At 33.6% G+C, this 18,233-nt stretch overlaps 1 protein-coding gene across 1 annotated transcript in view; it reads right to left on the minus strand.

Moving 5' to 3' along the window:
* The window catches only part of Micu3 (mitochondrial calcium uptake family, member 3), a 98,306-nt gene that overhangs the window by 52,413 nt on the left and 27,660 nt on the right, over positions 1-18,233 (minus strand). Inside the window, exons 3-4 of the mRNA XM_013521486.1 lie at positions 6,265-6,418; positions 2,559-2,590 (exon numbers count right to left, since the gene is read on the minus strand). Of these exons, the coding sequence (XP_013376940.1) occupies positions 2,559-2,590; positions 6,265-6,418 (186 nt within the window). The remainder of the gene's footprint in view (positions 1-2,558; positions 2,591-6,264; positions 6,419-18,233) is intronic.

Raw genomic sequence — 18,233 nt, forward strand, 5'->3', positions numbered from 1 at the left:
ATTATCGTAATGACACAATATTATTTTAATTAGAGCTCTATTATTAATCTCAGTGTATAACAAAGCCATTTGTTCTCGTCTCACTGGACTTTTTTCTTTCCTTTTGAAAACTGTTCTAAGTATTTTGGAGCCATTACTCATACAAATGAATTTAAAAAGTTAAATCCTAAATAAATTCTGTTGGAATATTTATTATAGTTGTAATCACTTAGAGATAAATTTGGAGGTCAGTATCATTAAGAGATAGAGTTTCATTCATGAACATGATACTCACCTTAATAAAACTGAAGTTTAATAATGTCTTCCACACTTCTGTTAGGGACACTGTTAAGTACCCTAATAGTTTTTGCTGCTTATATTATTTTGTCTTATACGAGGCTACCACTGGTATTGTTGGTACGGATGCACAATGCCAGTGTACTACTAACTTTGGTTCATTGATCTTATAACCACAGCAATCTCGCTAAAAATTTTTACTGAATTTGACCAAATTTGAAATGTATGTATTTTTACATTTTTCTCTTAATCATATTGTCTGCTACTATTCCAAATCTTAGAACCCCTTTTTAACTTTTTGTCATATAGTATGTCATGGCCTAAACTGTGTCCTCTGCCCCTTCAAATTCAAATTCATGTGTACCTCATAATTTGACTATTTTGGAAAGGGGTCCCTTAGAGAGGTAATTAAGGTTATTATATGAGATCATCAGAATGGACCCTAAGCCAATAGATCAGTATACTTATAAGAAGAGATTATGATACAGATATGCACAGAGGAAGCACTCTGCAAAGGCAAAGGCAGAAGACAGCCATCTGAAAACCAAGAAGAAAGGCCTCATAAGAAACTAACTTGCTGATATCTGCATTTTAGATTTCTACTTCCAAAAGTGTAAGAAAACAAACGTGTGCTATATAAGCCACCTAATCTGTAGTACTTGGTCACGGCCAACTACAAATCTAAGTTAAAGAGCTCTATTATTCTGCTAGATCTTTCATAAAATGCAGTGGAATAGTTGTGATAACTAGTATATTTGCACTATTTCTATTTAAAGAAAATGTCCCTAAAGTTCCACAAGTAAAAATGACACTTGTAATAGGCTCTGAAGAATCCCTTCTGGAAATAGTCAGTTCAAAAACAGGAAATTATCAGTACACAGAAGCCACTTTGAGCCGCTCCCTGATGATGTTTCCCACATCTCCCCTAGAGTAGAATCTGTCTTAAATTTTATGTTAATGATTTTTTAGTTTTCCCACCTATGAATATATCACTAAATAATAAGGTTTTACTTTTCCAGTTTTGGGCTTTATGTAAATGAAATTATATTTTATGTTTTTGTAAACTTTTTTGTTTACCATTATGTTTTATTCAGACTCAGCTACATAAAGCACTGCTACAATGCATGTGTTTTCACTGTTGCATAACACTTACTGTACCAATCTACCAAATTTACTATGCCTACTGTTATGAGGGGTTTTTTGGCCATCATAAACAAACTATGGATATTTTTGTGAACTTCTGCTGCATAAAAAGTGGTTTCTCAAGGTATTGAGAAATACCTTTGGTATGAAACTACTAGGTTACCCAATATATTCAAATTTAATCTTACTAGGTACATGTGCATGCACTGTAGTGGAATTTAAACCCAGGCATGGAACTGTTGGTTTTATTTTATTTTTGATTTATTTTTTTTTTTTTTTGGTTTTTCTCCTGTACCGGGAACCGAACTCACGACCTTGCGCTTGCCAGGCAGGCGCTTTGCCGCTGAGCTAAATCCCCAGCCCCAAACTGTTGGTTTTAGTGTATGTACATCTTCAAGTTTAGTACCAAATTGTTTCCCAGAGAGAACACATGAATTTACATTTGCACATGAGATTTATGATTGATCTTCATCAGTCCTTAAAACTGTCCATCTTTTTATATTTTGATCGTATGTAGGGTAAAAAAAAAGTACCACCATCTAATTTTGTATTACTACATGTTTACAGTACATAATGATTACATTTATCAAGGGGAGATTGTACCTGTCCCTAACACTTGTAAATTCGTTTTTTGTCCTCTTCTACTCTCATCCCTTCCTGCTTCTTCCAACTCTTATTCCCTTTCCCATTTACAAAAGGTCTATTTGCATTTTTTCTTCAATTTTCTTTTAATCCCTTTTCCTTCCTTTCCTCCCTCCTCCTATTTCTTGTTGTGTCTCCAATTTGAATACAATATACTTACTTCTTATAATCTATCTGTTATTTTGCTGTTCATATTTTGGGTTTGTCATGTAAGAGAATAAAGAAAATGTGGCATTTATACACAATGCTACAGTACTACTTTGCCATAAAGAAGGATAAATGCAAAACGTTTGCAGGTAAATGGATGCACCTTGACACCATAATGTTAAATGAAATAAATCAGAGACACAAGTTTAAATAACATGATTTGATTTTAATTGCAAAAATATATATGTAATACACATATTTATATGTATGTACGCATGTGTGTGTGTGTGTGTGTATATATATATATATATATATATGCATGCATATGTATGCCAAGAGCTTTAACTTACCTGTTTGGAAAGTGACTTCCACGTTTTAGCAACTAAAATAAATATAAAATAATTAGATAATAAATATGCCATGTAATGTATATCCATACTTAGTAACCATCTACAACCATAATTCAAAACCAAACTTTCATGTCCTAAAGGTAAATTTCTTAACCTCAAGATTTGAATGTAAGATATGATTTTATGTTAATAGCTTGCTTTTCTGTTTGCTATAAACTGTCTATACTAAGAAATAATCAGTAGAACAGTAAATACTTTTCCATAACTGTATTATCATATTTGGGGCTAAATGACAGGTAGAGGAGATAAAGTGAGAGTGAAACTGTTGTCCTGTTTCTCATTTTTCTTCCCTACAACTGTTAAAGAAGCATCTTGGAATAAGACTGTCTCAGTGGAATATCTGGGTTGACTTCCTTTTTCTGACTCTTCTTTATATCCAAGAAGATCTAGGACATTATGCATCCTAGAATGTTGGGACAAATGTGCAGTCAATACTGCTGTTTCTTTTGTTCAGATTTAAACAATGTAAATATCTAACACCTGCTTAAGAACAGTCTCCAGGTTAGTACCAGTAGATTAACCAGCAACATATCTGTAACATAGCTGCATTAGGAGAACTTATAAATAATATTTTACTACATTTCAACAATGACAATCAATATATTTTTCTACATGGCAATGGAACTATTTCTGTATAAGTACTGCATGCTAACTATGCTACTGGATGGAAACTATTTTGGAATGATTAACATATCAAATTCAAAATCTTAAAAAAGGTACTTTTTTTCTATGCGCCTTTTTTAAAGCAATACAAAACTCATTTTATGATTGAAAAGGAGAAAATTAATTTTTAAAATTTAGTAAATTGATTTTCAGAGATAGATGTCTCTCCTATGTTGTGACATCCTTCACCCAAGATACTTTATATAAACATGTAATCAAGTGATAAAAGTTACAAGTCTATAAATTAGAATTTGGCAGGTAAACAACTGTGCAGACTGAATACATTAATTTCATAATGAATTTCCTTTTAACAATGTAAATAATACTTATGATTATGTTGCTCTTGAAATGTAGCAGTAAGAAATACAGAAAAATAAATGGTACAAAAGTATATGCACATGCTCTTATGCAATGCTCAGAAACTATCAAAAGAGGAAGTTGGACATACTCTTCAGTTTTGTAGGGTTTATGAGATATCCGTGGTAAATTATTCACAAAAGACATATTCATTCTGCCAGAAATGTATGATGTTCAACACTATTAGCTTTTAAAAAATAAAGAGTAAAGAGCCATTAAGAAAGTTCTTCAAAGGATTTTCAGACTATAAATTCTTTATTTCATATGAAGTCACCACATATATAAATATAACTGAAGTGGAGAGGGAGACTTTAATTCTACTTGAAATATTTTATTTCTTAAGCTGTAGATTTATGTTCATTATATTTTTACTACTATTTTATTTCTGAAATTTTCAAAAAGATATATTTTTTAATCTAAATTAATTCTTGACATTATATGAAAATAATTACTAATTTTGGTTCTACAAAGGAAATTCATCTTTTAGATGCTATTAAATGTGATAAAACAAATTTTCTAGTCTTCAAAAACAGTAATAATCAACTACCATAATATTTATACACTGCATCATTCTTCCTGTTGAATGTCATTATAATACTATATCAAAGATTCTTTAAATCATGCTTATAAGTTCACGTGATGATGATGATGATGACTACAGACACCAACATTCATTAAATGCTCACTGCGTTTAAACAGTTTATTCATGGATTCTCAAAGAATCTGCATGCAGCTATTACTATTTTTATATTAATAGTATTGACTAATAAATACATACTTAAAATCTACATTGGACTATCAATTCAAGGAACTATAAATCTTACCACAGCCTTCACATTACTTTTAAAAAGATCTTTACTTAATTTCTAGCCTTTTCTATCACTATTGCCCTAATAGTCTCAAAGTGCATGCTGTGAATATACCAATATTCTCTTGACTTTGTGTTCTTTCTGTCACAGTTCACTCCACTTTAGAGACTATCCTCATATTCTCCAGTCAAAGTAATTTTTTAAAATGTGTATCAATGGCTTAAAATCCTGCATAACCAAGCCTCTATCTCAAATTCCACTGGTCCTAAATGTTCTTTTTGTTTAGCAGTCAAATAGTATCTCAAAAGAGTCCTTAATATTCACTGTTTTCTTCATCTTCTACTCATCCCTACAATACAGTCTTTGCCTAATTCACTGCACTGAAATAACAATTTCAAATATCATCAATAACTTTCATATTACTTCATTTTTCTATCCTCATCTCACTTGACTTCTTAGCATTCCACTCGACCTTTCTGGCCATTCTCCTTGACTTCCCTGACTCTATACTCTTCTGATTTTCTTCTCATAGCTCTGGACACTCTTCTGTCTCCTTTTAAGGCTTGCCCTTATCAACCTTTGTATGTTCATCTTTTAAAGTGTAGGTGTTCCTCCAGGTTAGTCCTTGATCATCTATATTCTCATTCTCATACTACACTGTTTCCTTAGGCAATTCCATCCATTCACGTTTCATTATCATCATATACAGATGAATATTCTCCCTTGATTTCCAGAGGAAATAACCCAAGACATTAATATTAATTAATTGAAATAGTACCTCAAAAAGTAGACTGCAAATAGGCCAACTTGCCAAATTATTGAGAATTTATTTTAAGGTTTGGTTTTGCTATATCCTTGCCTCTGGAGAAAAATGGCTATAATTGTTTCAAGCTAGTTTAAAGTATTTATGTGACAGTTACAAGGAAATCAAACAACTGATTAGGCAGTATACTGATTTTTGGTGATATGTTTTTCAGTGAAATCAAATCCAATTGTCCGGTCTTTTATACATCTCAAATGCACTATGTCTAAAACTGAAATAGCGATTTTCTCCTCAAACCTCATTCCAACTGTCATCCGTCCAGGTAAGCCAGCTAGAAACTCTTAGCACTCCTTGTTCTTTCACCACCACCTTGGAGGCTTTCAAGACCTCATTAACAGGGGAGTTGTGATACAGCATCAAGGAAGAATACACAATTACCAGAAAAGGCTATTAAAATATTCTTCCCTTTCCTACTATCCTTATATTCATACATTTCAAGAAAAAGAATATATTATATAATATAAAATACAAAAGCATAATGAGAATCCAACTGTCTTTTATTAAGTTAGATATTAAAAGATTTACTAGACTGTGCCTAATGTCAAAGAGTTTGAGAGCCACTGTTCTGACACACGGAAAAGTGAGAAACAATTATCCTATATTTACCAGTGTAGGAGCTAGACAAATACAGAAGAGATATAAGTAGAAATCCTGACCAAGGCTAATTTTAAAGCCAGTCCTCTGAATTACTCTGTTTAGACTGGGTATAAAAACTAACAGGCAACATATAAATTTCTTAGAAAGAACATAAAAATTAAGATAGTGCTGAAGGTTGGTATATGTTAAAATAGGTGCAACTGAAAATTTCTGAAGAGAAGAGAGATGAGGAAAGGTTTATAAGAAATACTAGTCTGGTAACATTGTATAGCACATGGCTTTTCTGAAATACAGTACTTTGTTAGTTATTCTAGAAACTGTACTCTGCTCCATACTTTTACAAAGTAGAAGAATGGAGTTTGGAAAAATTATTGAGACAATTAAAATGTATACTTACATTTGGGCTCATCTGTTGTAACAGCCAAAATAAAATCATACGGAGTCATGAATAACTGCCCTTCACATTCTACAGAGGCAAATAAACGAAACCGCCTCTCCCGAGATGTCGCATAGAGGTCTAAGTCTTCAGTATCTGTTCTTCCAACGGCAACCTAAGATAAGACGACAAATAAATTTGGATGTGCGAAACAATGCTCCCTTCTAGAAGATAAATGCTTTTAGCTACATTAAAAGTAAATTAACCAGCTAACTGAAAAAGTGTAAAATAAAAAATATTCTGTCTTCTGGATACCCTTAATCATTTTATAAAAAGAAACTGTTCACAGGATAAAATGAATTGTTTAAAACATCCTACCATGAATGTCATTAAAAGTTTCAAGATTTTTACACTAGTACTTAAGAGGATTTGTGATTTTTTTTAAGGAGTTTTCTTGAGTTTTAGCTGTAGAAAACATTAAATTACAAAGTCTGTACTATCTTTATGCAGAACACCTACATTTGCTGAATATTTATTATGCACTGTATGTTAGCTTATGTATTTGATTAGAAGTCTATCACTAACATCTGAAAAGAAGAAACTTAAAAGCCAAATAAGTTGTTCATGACAGTTACTGAAGACATTATGTAGCAGTAGTGTTTAGAGCTGAAAGTGCTAATTATAATATAGTCAACTACCAATGGCCATTGTGAAATTTGCATCAAGTCAAAATTATTAAAATTGGAAGGTGTATGTGTAGGGGAGGTCTTCTTTTGTTTCAAGATCTTTCCTTGTGGATAATTTCCTACTGTTATTTTCTCTCTAAACAAAATAGAAATATAAATTTATATTAAGTATAAATTTATTTTAATAGCTTCCCTAATTATAAAATAAATATATAATAATTGCATAGAATTTAGAAAATAGGATTTTAAAATATATATTGAAAATAGGATTTTAAAATATAGACTAATAATTTTGTTTTATTTTTGGCTAAAGAAATAGAATTAAACCATACATGCTATTCAGTAACTGTTCTTTTGTACTTCTCAATAATTGATACAAGGCCATTTTTCTGTGTCACTAAATATTCTAGTAGTTAATGTATACATCTGGAAATAGAATTTAAAATTACATATGTGTTTTCTTTTTGTCAAAATATGAGATTATACTCTTTACACACTATTCAATAATATAATCTCTTATGGTTATTAATATATGATGGCCATTTTCCTATTTTACTGTTACAGTAGAAAATTATTCCTAACTTGTATAATACCTCCACCCCCTTTTGGTACCGGGAATCAAACTGAGGACCTTGTGCTTGCCAGGCAGGCACTGTGTCACTGAGCTACATCCCTGGCCCACCCTTTTACTATTATAAAACAATGGCATAATAACTAGGCTTGAAAACATTTAGAAACTTTTGCGAACAGTTCTTTGATATTAATTCCTAAGAATAGAACTGAACACTTAAACAAAACTTTTTTGTACATACTATCAATTTACTTTTAAAGAGTTTATAGTATTTAAATGTCAAAGACAAGGTGGTATTTTAATAACAATTGTTCAAACAGTCCAAATGTATTGGGAAATTCTTTTGGCTCTGTCATGGGCAAGACAAGAGAAACTGAACAATGCAATGATAGCTATGGCCAATAATCCCCCGACCAGTCCTAAGGACCATACATTTATTCCCTCCATATATCTAAGGAGGTTCTCCTTCCTCTCAGAGCAGTGAAACCACAATTTTATTTTTTCTCAGTAGACGATTCCTTGGACCATAAGTGACCCAAATGAACCATGACTTATCTTCAGTGAATTTCAGAGGTGACCACTAATCAAGAAGCACCCACTGTTTTTGTACTACAATTTAAAGCTATGTCTCAGTCTAACATTCTGAACCACAATTGTTTGTTTATAATGTCTATATTTGCTATGACCTACTATGCACTTGATCTGTAACTTCTGCCTCTACACGACACTGCCATTATTTGTACTAAGGTGCCTGTGTTTTCTAATCAAACTTTGCTTCCTTAAGCACAGTCAATTCTTTGCTACAGCATACCAAACCTGTTTAACTACTGCAACTGGGAATTTGGCACACTTTGTGTGAGCTAACACTAACTCCTCCTCCTCCTTTACTTCTGGGAACAATCAATTAAAAACAGTTATAGTTCCTGCTCTAATTCCTCACATACACCTACTGCCACTACCCTTGTTCAAGCACTCATTATTATTTTCCTGCCATAATGTCCTGAAACTTTTTGCCTCTGGTCCATTCTACATTGAAGTGAGATAAAACAAGAACTGCAGAAAACCTGCATCCTCTAAGAAGAAATGTCACCACACAGGAAGTTTTCCATTAAAACTCCATTGTATGAATTCTGCAGCAACATTCAACAGCTTTTATAAGAGCACTAGGTGATGCTCAAAGTTTACCATTTAGCATCAGCAGGTTCTGACATATCTAGAGAACATATAAAAAATTAAAAAAAATCAGGACCCTAAAATTCAAAGACCCAAACCAAAAATGGGCATCTGAAATGAATATACACTTCTCAGATGAAGAAACACAAATAGCAAATAAATACATGAGAAAATGTTCAACATCATTCGTCATCCAAGAAATGCAAATTAAAACAACACTGAGATTCCATCTAACCCCAGAAAGAATGGCTATCATCAAGAAATCAATAACAAATGTTGGACGGGCTGTGGGGAGAAAAGGAACCCTTCTCCACTGTTGTGGTGAGTGTAGACTGGTGCAACCACTGTGGAAATCAATCTAGAGATTTCTCAGTAAACTAGGATTAGAGATCCCATTCAACCCAGCTATTCTCGCCTAGTATTTTTCCAGAAGAACTGAAAACGTCATACCACAGTGATATGTGTGCACCCATGTTTATAGCAGCACAATTTGTAATAGCTAAATCTTGGAAACAACCCAAATGTCCATCAACTGAGGAATGGACAAAAAACCTGTGGTATTTTTATACCACTGAGTATTACTCAGCTATAAAGAAAGATAAATGAGAGGCTTTTATAGGTAAACAGATGCAACTAGAGACCATATTCATAAGTGAAATAAATCAGACCCACAGTATAAGCATCTTATTGTCTCCCTAATGTAAAACCTGAAAGAGTAAATAAAATCTGAAAGGTACAATAGATATTGTGAAAGGGAAAGAAACTGCTCCAGTAGGAAAGAACAACTGGGATGAGGGAAAAGAGAAAAAAAAGAAGGGAAAAATATGTATATATACACACAAGATAGCTAATGTAATTGTACTACAAATTTCTATTGTTTTATTGAAAGGAACAGTTAATGTGTAATTGTTTGATCAATCTTACATGTGTATATCTGGTTATCTGAGTAACCACTTTGAAGATAACAATATGTAATATAACAACCATTGTTAATTTCCTATCACCTAGTTTTGAAATTCTGTATCATTTTTATTGTCTTTATGTTGTTTTATGTCTTTTTGTTATTTTGTTTTTGTTCTTTTCTCTTCAAAAGAAAAAAAATGTATGCATATACAAGAGTAGCTGGGATAAGTGTATTGCTGATGTTTACTGGTTTATTAAAAGGAACAGTTAAAGCTTAAATTTTTTTTCTTGGCCAATTTTGCATGCTTATATCTGGTAATAAGAACAACTGATTTGAAGACAACAATATGCAATATAACAACCACTGTTGAATTCCTACCATCTTGTTTAATGAAGCTCTGCATCATTTCTAATTTTTTAATTAGTTTTTATTCTCTTTGATCAATCTTGCATTCTTACATCTGGTAATCTGAGGAACTTCACTGAAGATAAAAATATGTAATATAACAACCATTGTTAATTCCTATCATCTTGTTTTGAAATACTGTACCCTTTTTATTGTTTTTGTGTTGTTTTGTTTTTGTCTTCATTGTTGTTATTTTGTTGGTTTTTTTCTCTAGAAAAAAATCTCTAGAATAGAGATTTAAAAATTTTTAAATCTCTATTCTCTTCTGCTAAACTCTTTGTCTCTTTCTACTCAATACCATACTGTTTTTAATACTACATCCTTAGAGTATGTTTTGACATTAATTAGGTAAAACAAGACTTTCACTGTCAATCTTTTAGAAAATACTTGTGATTACTGATATACAATTTTGTCTTCCAGATTAAAATGGGAACAATACGGCAAATTATACTTTACAACCCTACTGGTATTTTCTTTGAGAAGACACTGAATTTTAGTTTAATTCGGGGAGTCAAGATAGTCTCACAATATTGATTTTTCTAACCTGGGAACAGTGATGTCTATTTATTCAAATATTCCAATTATGTCTTTCAGAAAAGTTTTATAGTTTTCTTTATATATATTTTAGAACATTTTCAGTAGACTTACTCCCATAAATATTATAGTTTCTCTGTAATATGAATTGGAAATGAGACCTTCTGTTTCTATTATAATTTCAATTTGTTATTACTGAGTTATGGTAAAGTTGCTGACTTTAGTATATTTGCTTTGTATCCAACTACATTATGAAACTCCTCCATTAATGTTAATGACTTTTTTCTTGGACTTCCTAAGTAGATAATCATAAGTTCTTTCAAAATAGTGACAGAGCTTTTCCTTTCAATATTTATACTTCATTTTTCATTGCTTTAATTAGTAGAGTTCTAGATTTATAAAAATGATGTTGAATAGTATTAGTAATATTAAGCAATTTCTACTTGTTCTATGTTTTGAGGAGAATGTTTCTAATCACTGGAATCAATGTTTGCCATTGGCTTTGAAAATTATCTTCAACTTTATATCAGAGTAAGTGTTTACCTGGTCCCTTCTGTTCACTGAAAATAAATGGTTTTAAAGTTAGAATGGTACTTAGTGATCATTTGGTCCTCTTGTTTCAACCTCACCAAAATAAAACCGTAACTACCAGGGCCCAAACAAAATTTTAAAATGTATTGGCAAGAAGTACAAATAGAAACTGCCAAGCAAAACCTCAAAATGTATTTACAAAACTATTATTTATATTCTCTTTTAACCATATATAGCTTCCAAGATTAGTATTTAATATCAGCTAATGAGCTAATCTTCATTCACTCTTTCAACAGATACTTAGTGTGAGTCTATTAAATATAAATGAAGTGCTATGGAAGAGTAAACAGTTTTAGGGACAAACGAAAAATGTAAGCTTAGTTTAATCATGCTCTGCCTCACTACTTTCAAAACTCCCAAGTCTATATGCTTATTTCTCTGTAGTTTATCAACAGACTATTTCCATATTTCATATTTCACTATTTTCATAGTGAAAGATCTAATATTACAAGATCTAATATTACAAGATGAAGAATTTGTTAACTTTTACTGTGATAAAGTTCTGATCAAGTTAAAGTTCACAGTATAGGAAGCTGATATAGACCATGAAGTTCTGAGGCAGGAAGTTTAACTGCAACTGGTGAGTAGGATGTGACAGCTGGTGGCTAACAAATAAAACATTTTCCTCTGGAGCCAAATAACTGGTACACAAACCTTGTAACATTCCAGTGTTTGAGGTAAAAACAGAAAGATCTCCAATCTGACTGTGACCACACCATCTTTGCTTTAGACAAAAACAGGAAGACCCTTAGCCAGAATAAGTCAATTTTTTCCCCTGAAAACTGACTGAAGGTTAACTGAGACCCTCACTGATAGCTAAAAGAAGTATCAAAGGGGGACTGCATGATGCTAGGTATAAAACAGAGTGCAAAACCAGGTTCCTGTGCTTCAAATTGCTTCATGGCCATGCGCATACATAACGTAATTGCTATAGTCCTTATACAGTGTTAATGCTGTTATAGAGCACAATCTCACACGCCTAAAGCATGGGGCTGCTGTGTGTACGGAACAGACTCCTCGCTCTTTTGTGTTGGGCCGTTTTGTTTATGGGCCAGTTTGCTACTATATTCTGTATGAAGCTAATGAATTCTTTCTCTTTACTATTTCCTGTTGGTCATGTACGAGGAGTTCCATCTTTCACAGGTTAAACAACTCACGAAGTGGGCCAGGGATACAGCTCAGCAGCCTGAGTGCCTGCCTGGTCCTGAATTCAATTCTCAGAACCCCCCCCACCCCCCTAAAAAAAGAACTCATGAAATGACAGACTTTTTGGTGAATCTCTAAGGGGCAGCTGCAGGTCAGTGGACTAAAAAAGTGCCAGAAGGAACTCAGTCTTTAAGAGATAGCTTTGCTTTTGAAATTTGCAAAGGTTAAAAAAGTCCAAACCCTCTAACATTATCTCTGTGAACACTCATAAACAACCATGAATAAATAAAAGTGGGAAATTATGTCAAATCAGATACTATACCTCTTATCAGTCCTATGGCTACAAATATCAGTGATCTTATACCATGTTAATACTCTGGGCTTTAAAAAAATACAGCTGTTACCCTGGAGCACACTGCCACGAAGCTGTGATTAGGTGTGTAACTTTTATTTTCATATCAGTCTCTGGCACCAATTTTATCTCAACTTGGAGGTAAACAAATACTTTCAGAGGCAGAGATTTGAGTGTTGCTTGTCCTGTTCAAGGAGAGGGACTGAGCTCCTGATTTCCCAGTTTTATCCTTGGGTTCTCATCCTTAATTTCCCCGTTTCTCAGTACCTGGGTTCCTTCCTTCAAATTGTGCAGGAGACCTTTACCTGACACTTTAATAGTTTCCCCCTGGAATTGCAAGGCATGCTTTCCTACCCACTTCAATGCTTGACTGTTACTTATAGGGTCTCCTTAATGCTTGTTCTCAGACTCTGTCTGGTATAGAGCTCTGCTAACTATCAACACATTCAGTGATTACTTACTACTACAACTTCATGAAATTAAACTAATATTGGCCAGCCACAGTGGCGCGCACCTGTAATCTCAGCACTTGGGAGGCTGAGGCAGAAAGACTGCTGCATGTTTGAGGCCAGGCTTGGATATAAAGTGAATTCAAGTCCAGCCTGAACTGCATAGTAAAACCCTGTCTCAAAAAGACCAAAAAAGAAATTAAGGTAATATTACCCAAACTCTAGGCCTAACTAGTTGCTAAAAATGAGAATAATTTCTGTGTGCCCAGATGAGCCCTGAGAAGTTTAATGGTGGTCTCTGAGCTGTGGACGATTCCAATAATCTGAAGGTGATCATCAGTATGTTTCCAGATACTGTCTAGGAGATGAATCTTTGTTTTATATCAGACAGAATGTGATTCTTTTGTTCAGCCACTCAAGAAGCCCACCTGCCAGAACAACTTCTGCTGTTGTATAATCTAATGCTCTGGATCAACACTTATTATCCCATTTCTTGTCATAACTTAGTTTAAACTTTGACAACAGCTTCTCTGAGAGTCAATACTGTACTGGGGATAAATGCTAGTTATTTTTCTTTATAAATTCCTATTATATCATTTGTATTCTTTTTTCCCACTTACACTGGGTAACATTTTTTTTACTATCTGTCTCTGTCAATCATGAATTCCCTGAGAAGAGTAGTAAGTCCTGACTTTTATTTTTTCGGTACCAGGAATCAAACTCAGAATCTTGCACTTGCCAGGCAGGCACTGAGCTAAATTTCCAGCCCCGGCCCTGTAAATGCTTCTGTTTACACCTCTAGTTATTAACTTAGTGCCGGGTACGTATGAAAGGATAACGTAATGTTTACTATGTAATGATTATGTACTGAAAGTTAACTGGCCACTAAGTAATAAGCATCTTAAGGGATACTGAGTCTGTGTCAAATAACAACCAGAAGAAAGGCTTGTTTTGGCAAGGACAACCAGAGTTAAGGTTTCTTATTCAAAATTAAACTGAGATAAATTAAAATCTTTTAAACTGAGATAAAAGACCAGGCATGGTGGCACATGCCTGTAATCTCAGCACTCAGGAGGCTGATGCAGGAGGATTTCTGTGAGGTCTGAGTCTAGCCTGGGCTAAAAAGTGAGTTTAAGGTTAGCCTGAACTGCATAGTGAAACCCTGACTCAAAAAGACAAAAGGCAGAAACAAAAACAAAAACAATCCCTCCAAAAAACCCAAAAACAAAAACAAACTGAAATAAAAGACAATCTAAAGCTTTAGTGAGAAAGGTACTACATTTTGAGTATATTTTAAAATTTATTTTTATTTTTAAGTAATTGTAAGTATTTGTTGGGTAGAATGTTACACTTAAATGTATATGATGTGCAATGATCAGACCATGGTAACTGGCATATTTATCACCTGCTATGGTTGATACATTGTGTCAATGTGAGGAGTCTAGAAGCTTAAGTAACTCAGCAGTTCTACATCCTGGGGTGAAAAGAATATGCCCTCACCACTCTAGGAATATTGCTCACTGTGACAACTTGAGAAGCTTAGAAGTTCAACCCAGTGATTCAGAGGGGGCCAGGGTCCTTACTTTGTAAACATCCTGAGTTTGTAGAAGAGGGCACAGAGATGCCTTGGATGTGGACAGATAGCCCATATATAATTATAAGGGAGGAAAAGAGGCTTGCTTACTCCCTCGTGCTCTTGCTGCTTCTGCCAACTTGAACTGTTGCCCCTGTGCCCTGCCACCCTGCCTTGGAGTCAGCTGATTATGGACTGAAACTTCCACACACTAAATAAACCTTTCTTTCCTTAATTTTGGGTGTTGGGTATTTTGTCTCAGCAACAAAAGAAAAGTAACCAAGACATCACCTTAGATATTTATTGCTTGTTTGAAATATTCAAAATCTTCTCAAGCTAATTTGAATTATTCAATTGTTGTCAACCATAATTATCTTACTGTACTATAGAATAAAAGATGTTATTCCTAATATTCAACTACATGCCTATCCCCACTAGCCATCCTTTCTCCATCTCTTCCTCTGCATCAAACTTCCCAGGCTCTAGTAACCACTATTTGATTACTTAAATGAGATCAACTCTTTTAGATAACACATAAGTGAGGTCACATAATATTTATTTTTACGTTTGCAGCTTACTTCGCTTATCATAATGATCTCCAGCTTCATCCATGTTGCTGAAAATGACAAAATTTCATTCTGGATGAAAGAAAGAATTTTTTTTCCTTTATCCACTCATCAGTTGTTGGACACTAGGTTGTTTCTATTTCTTGACTATTCTGAAGAGTGCTGTAAGAGTCAGGGAGTGTGCATGTCTCTTCACCATACTGATTTAATTTCCTTTGGATATATCCAGGAATGGGATTTCTGATTACATGATGGTTCTATTTGTATTTTTTTATTGTATCTCATAGGATTTCTTTTTAAAGTTTTATTTTTATTATTACATGTTTGCAGTAAAGAATGATCACATTTATCATAGGCAGTTGGTATGTGTACATTACACATCTTAATTATTTTTACATCCCTCTCCCTCCTCGCCATCTCTTGGGTTCTCTTACATTTATAATAGATCTATCTCCCTGTGTATTATTATCTATCATTTTGCTCTTTATTTATACTTGGGCTTTTCATATAAGGGAAACCAAGTGATATTTAAGCTTGTGTGTCTGATTTATGTCATTTGTCTCAAAGTACATCCATTTTCCAACAAATGACTTAAATTTACCCTTCTTTGCAGTGGAGTAGTATGCTATTATGTGTAAGTACCACACTTCTTTGTACATTCATTTATTAATGGACCTATAGACTACATCCAAGATTCAGCTATTATGTGTTGTGCTCCTAAAACTGAGTAGGCATGTAGATGCATTATGTCTTTAACTCAGGAAGAGCTAAAGAAGGGGAATAGCTGAGTCAAAGGGAATTTCTATTTTTATTTTTGAGGAATCTTCACACTGATTTCTATACTGGTTGTACTAGTTTACATTCCTACAATGTAGAAGGATATCTGCACCTCCACAACCTTGTCTGTGTTTGTTATTATTTAATTTCTTGATAAGACCATTTTTTGTGGAGTAAAATGGAATCTCAGTGTTGTTTCAATTTGCCTTTCTCTAACTGCCAAATATATAGAACATTTTTCATGTATTTATCAGCCATTTGTACTTCATACAAGTACATTCATTTCAGTTGTCCATTTTTTAAAAATTGGGTCTTTTATTTGGGGGAATCTACTTTTTTGACTTCATATAGTCTAGATATTAGTCCTCTTTCCAAGAAATAATTAGGAACATTTTTTTCCCTTTCTGTATGTTGTCTTTTCACTTTATTGGCTGTTTATTTTGCCATATAGAACCTTTCTGATACAATCCCATTTGTTTAACCTTGATGTCATTTCTTGTGCAACTTGGGTTCTGTTCAGAAAGTTCCAGCGTATGCCTATTTTCCAGTAGATTAAGTATTTCTACTATAATACTTAGATCTTTGATTCATTTTGATTTTAGTTAAGCACATGGTAAGAGATATAGTCTAGATTCAATCTTCCACATTTGTATAGCCAGTTTTTCTAGCTCCAATTGTCAAAGAGGGTATCCTCCAGCATATGTCTTTGCCCCTTTTCACATAGCAACTTTTTTTTGTTTGTTTGTTTTTCTTCCGGTACCAGGAATCAAACTCACGACCTTGCACTTGCCAGGCAGACGCTTTGCCACTGAGCTAAATCCCAAGCCCCTCAAATATGTTTTTCACATTTTTTTTTGTATTTTTGTTTGTTTGTTTTTCGGGTACCAGGAATCGAACTTACGACCTCGTGCTTGCCAGGCGAGTGCTGTGCCGCTGAGCTAAATCCCCAGGTCCCTCTTTGCCCCTTTGTAAAGGTCAGACAGTATGGCTAAGGTTATTTATGCATCCTGTATTGTTTCACTGATCTACAGGCCTGTTTTTGTGCCAGTACTGTGCTGTTTTAACCACTGTTGCTTTATGATATATCTTCAAGTCTGGGACTGTGATGCTATCTTCTTTGCCTCTGTTACCTGGGACTGGTAACTTTAACTATTTTACTATTTACTAACTTTTTACTATTTACTAACTTTTACTATTCTGGATATCTTAGGATTCCATATAAATTTTTGGATTGTTTTCTCTAGCTGTGTAAGAAATGTTGATATTTTATTGGAATTGCATTAAATCTGTATATCAGTTTTTGAAATATAGCTATTTTATTTTGTTTTTGTTTTGGGATTTTTTTTTTTTTTTTTTGGTTTTTGGGGTTTTTTTTGTTGTTGTTGTTGTTTTTTCGGTACCGGAAATCTGCACTTGCCAGGCAGGTGCTGTGCCGCTGAGCTAAATCCTCAGCCCCAGCCATTTTATTTTGATTCTGCCTATCCAGGAAGAGGGATTATCTTTCCATTTTCTCATGTGCTCTTTGATTTCCTTTTTCAGTCTGATGTAGTTTTTATTGTAGAGGTGTTTTACTGCCTTAGTTAGGTTAATACCTAAGTAATTTTTTTCATGCTACTATAAATGGCATTGTTTTCCTAATTTCTTTTTCAGTAAGTTATTAGTGTCTAGGAATAATATTGATTTTTTGCATGTTTAGTTTGTATCCTGCTCTACTTCTAAATTTGATTATCAACTGTAGGAGTTTTGTGGAGCTATTTTTGGGTCTTCTAAGTAAAAGACCACATAATCTGTAAATAATGATAACAGTATTTTGACTTCCTCCTTTCCTATTTTATATCCATCTTATTTCTTTCCTCTGCCTGATTGTTCTGGTTAATGTTTCAAGGATTATATTGAACAACAGTGGTAGTAATGGACATCCTTGTCTTGTTCCTGTTACTGACTTTTGGAAAAAAGCTTTCAGCTTTTCCCCATTTAATATGATGTTGGCTGTGCATTGGGCATAAATCATTTTATCATGGTGAGATAAGGATCTTCTATACCTATTTTCTTGTAAGTTTTTACTATGAAGGGATGTTGGACTTTGCCAAAGGCTTCTTCTGCATCTATTGAGATGACAATGTGATTTTTGTCCTTGTTTCTATTTAGGTGATTAAATACATTTATTGATGTGCACATGTTGAACCATTCTTGCATCCTTGGGATGAAGCCTACTTCATCCCAAAGATACAATCTTTCTTCATATTTTTTTTTTTTTTTTTTT

Source organism: Chinchilla lanigera, unplaced genomic scaffold (assembly GCF_000276665.1).
Source record: "Chinchilla lanigera isolate Chin_1 unplaced genomic scaffold, ChiLan1.0 scaffold00062, whole genome shotgun sequence".
Taxonomy (NCBI): domain Eukaryota; kingdom Metazoa; phylum Chordata; class Mammalia; order Rodentia; family Chinchillidae; genus Chinchilla; species Chinchilla lanigera.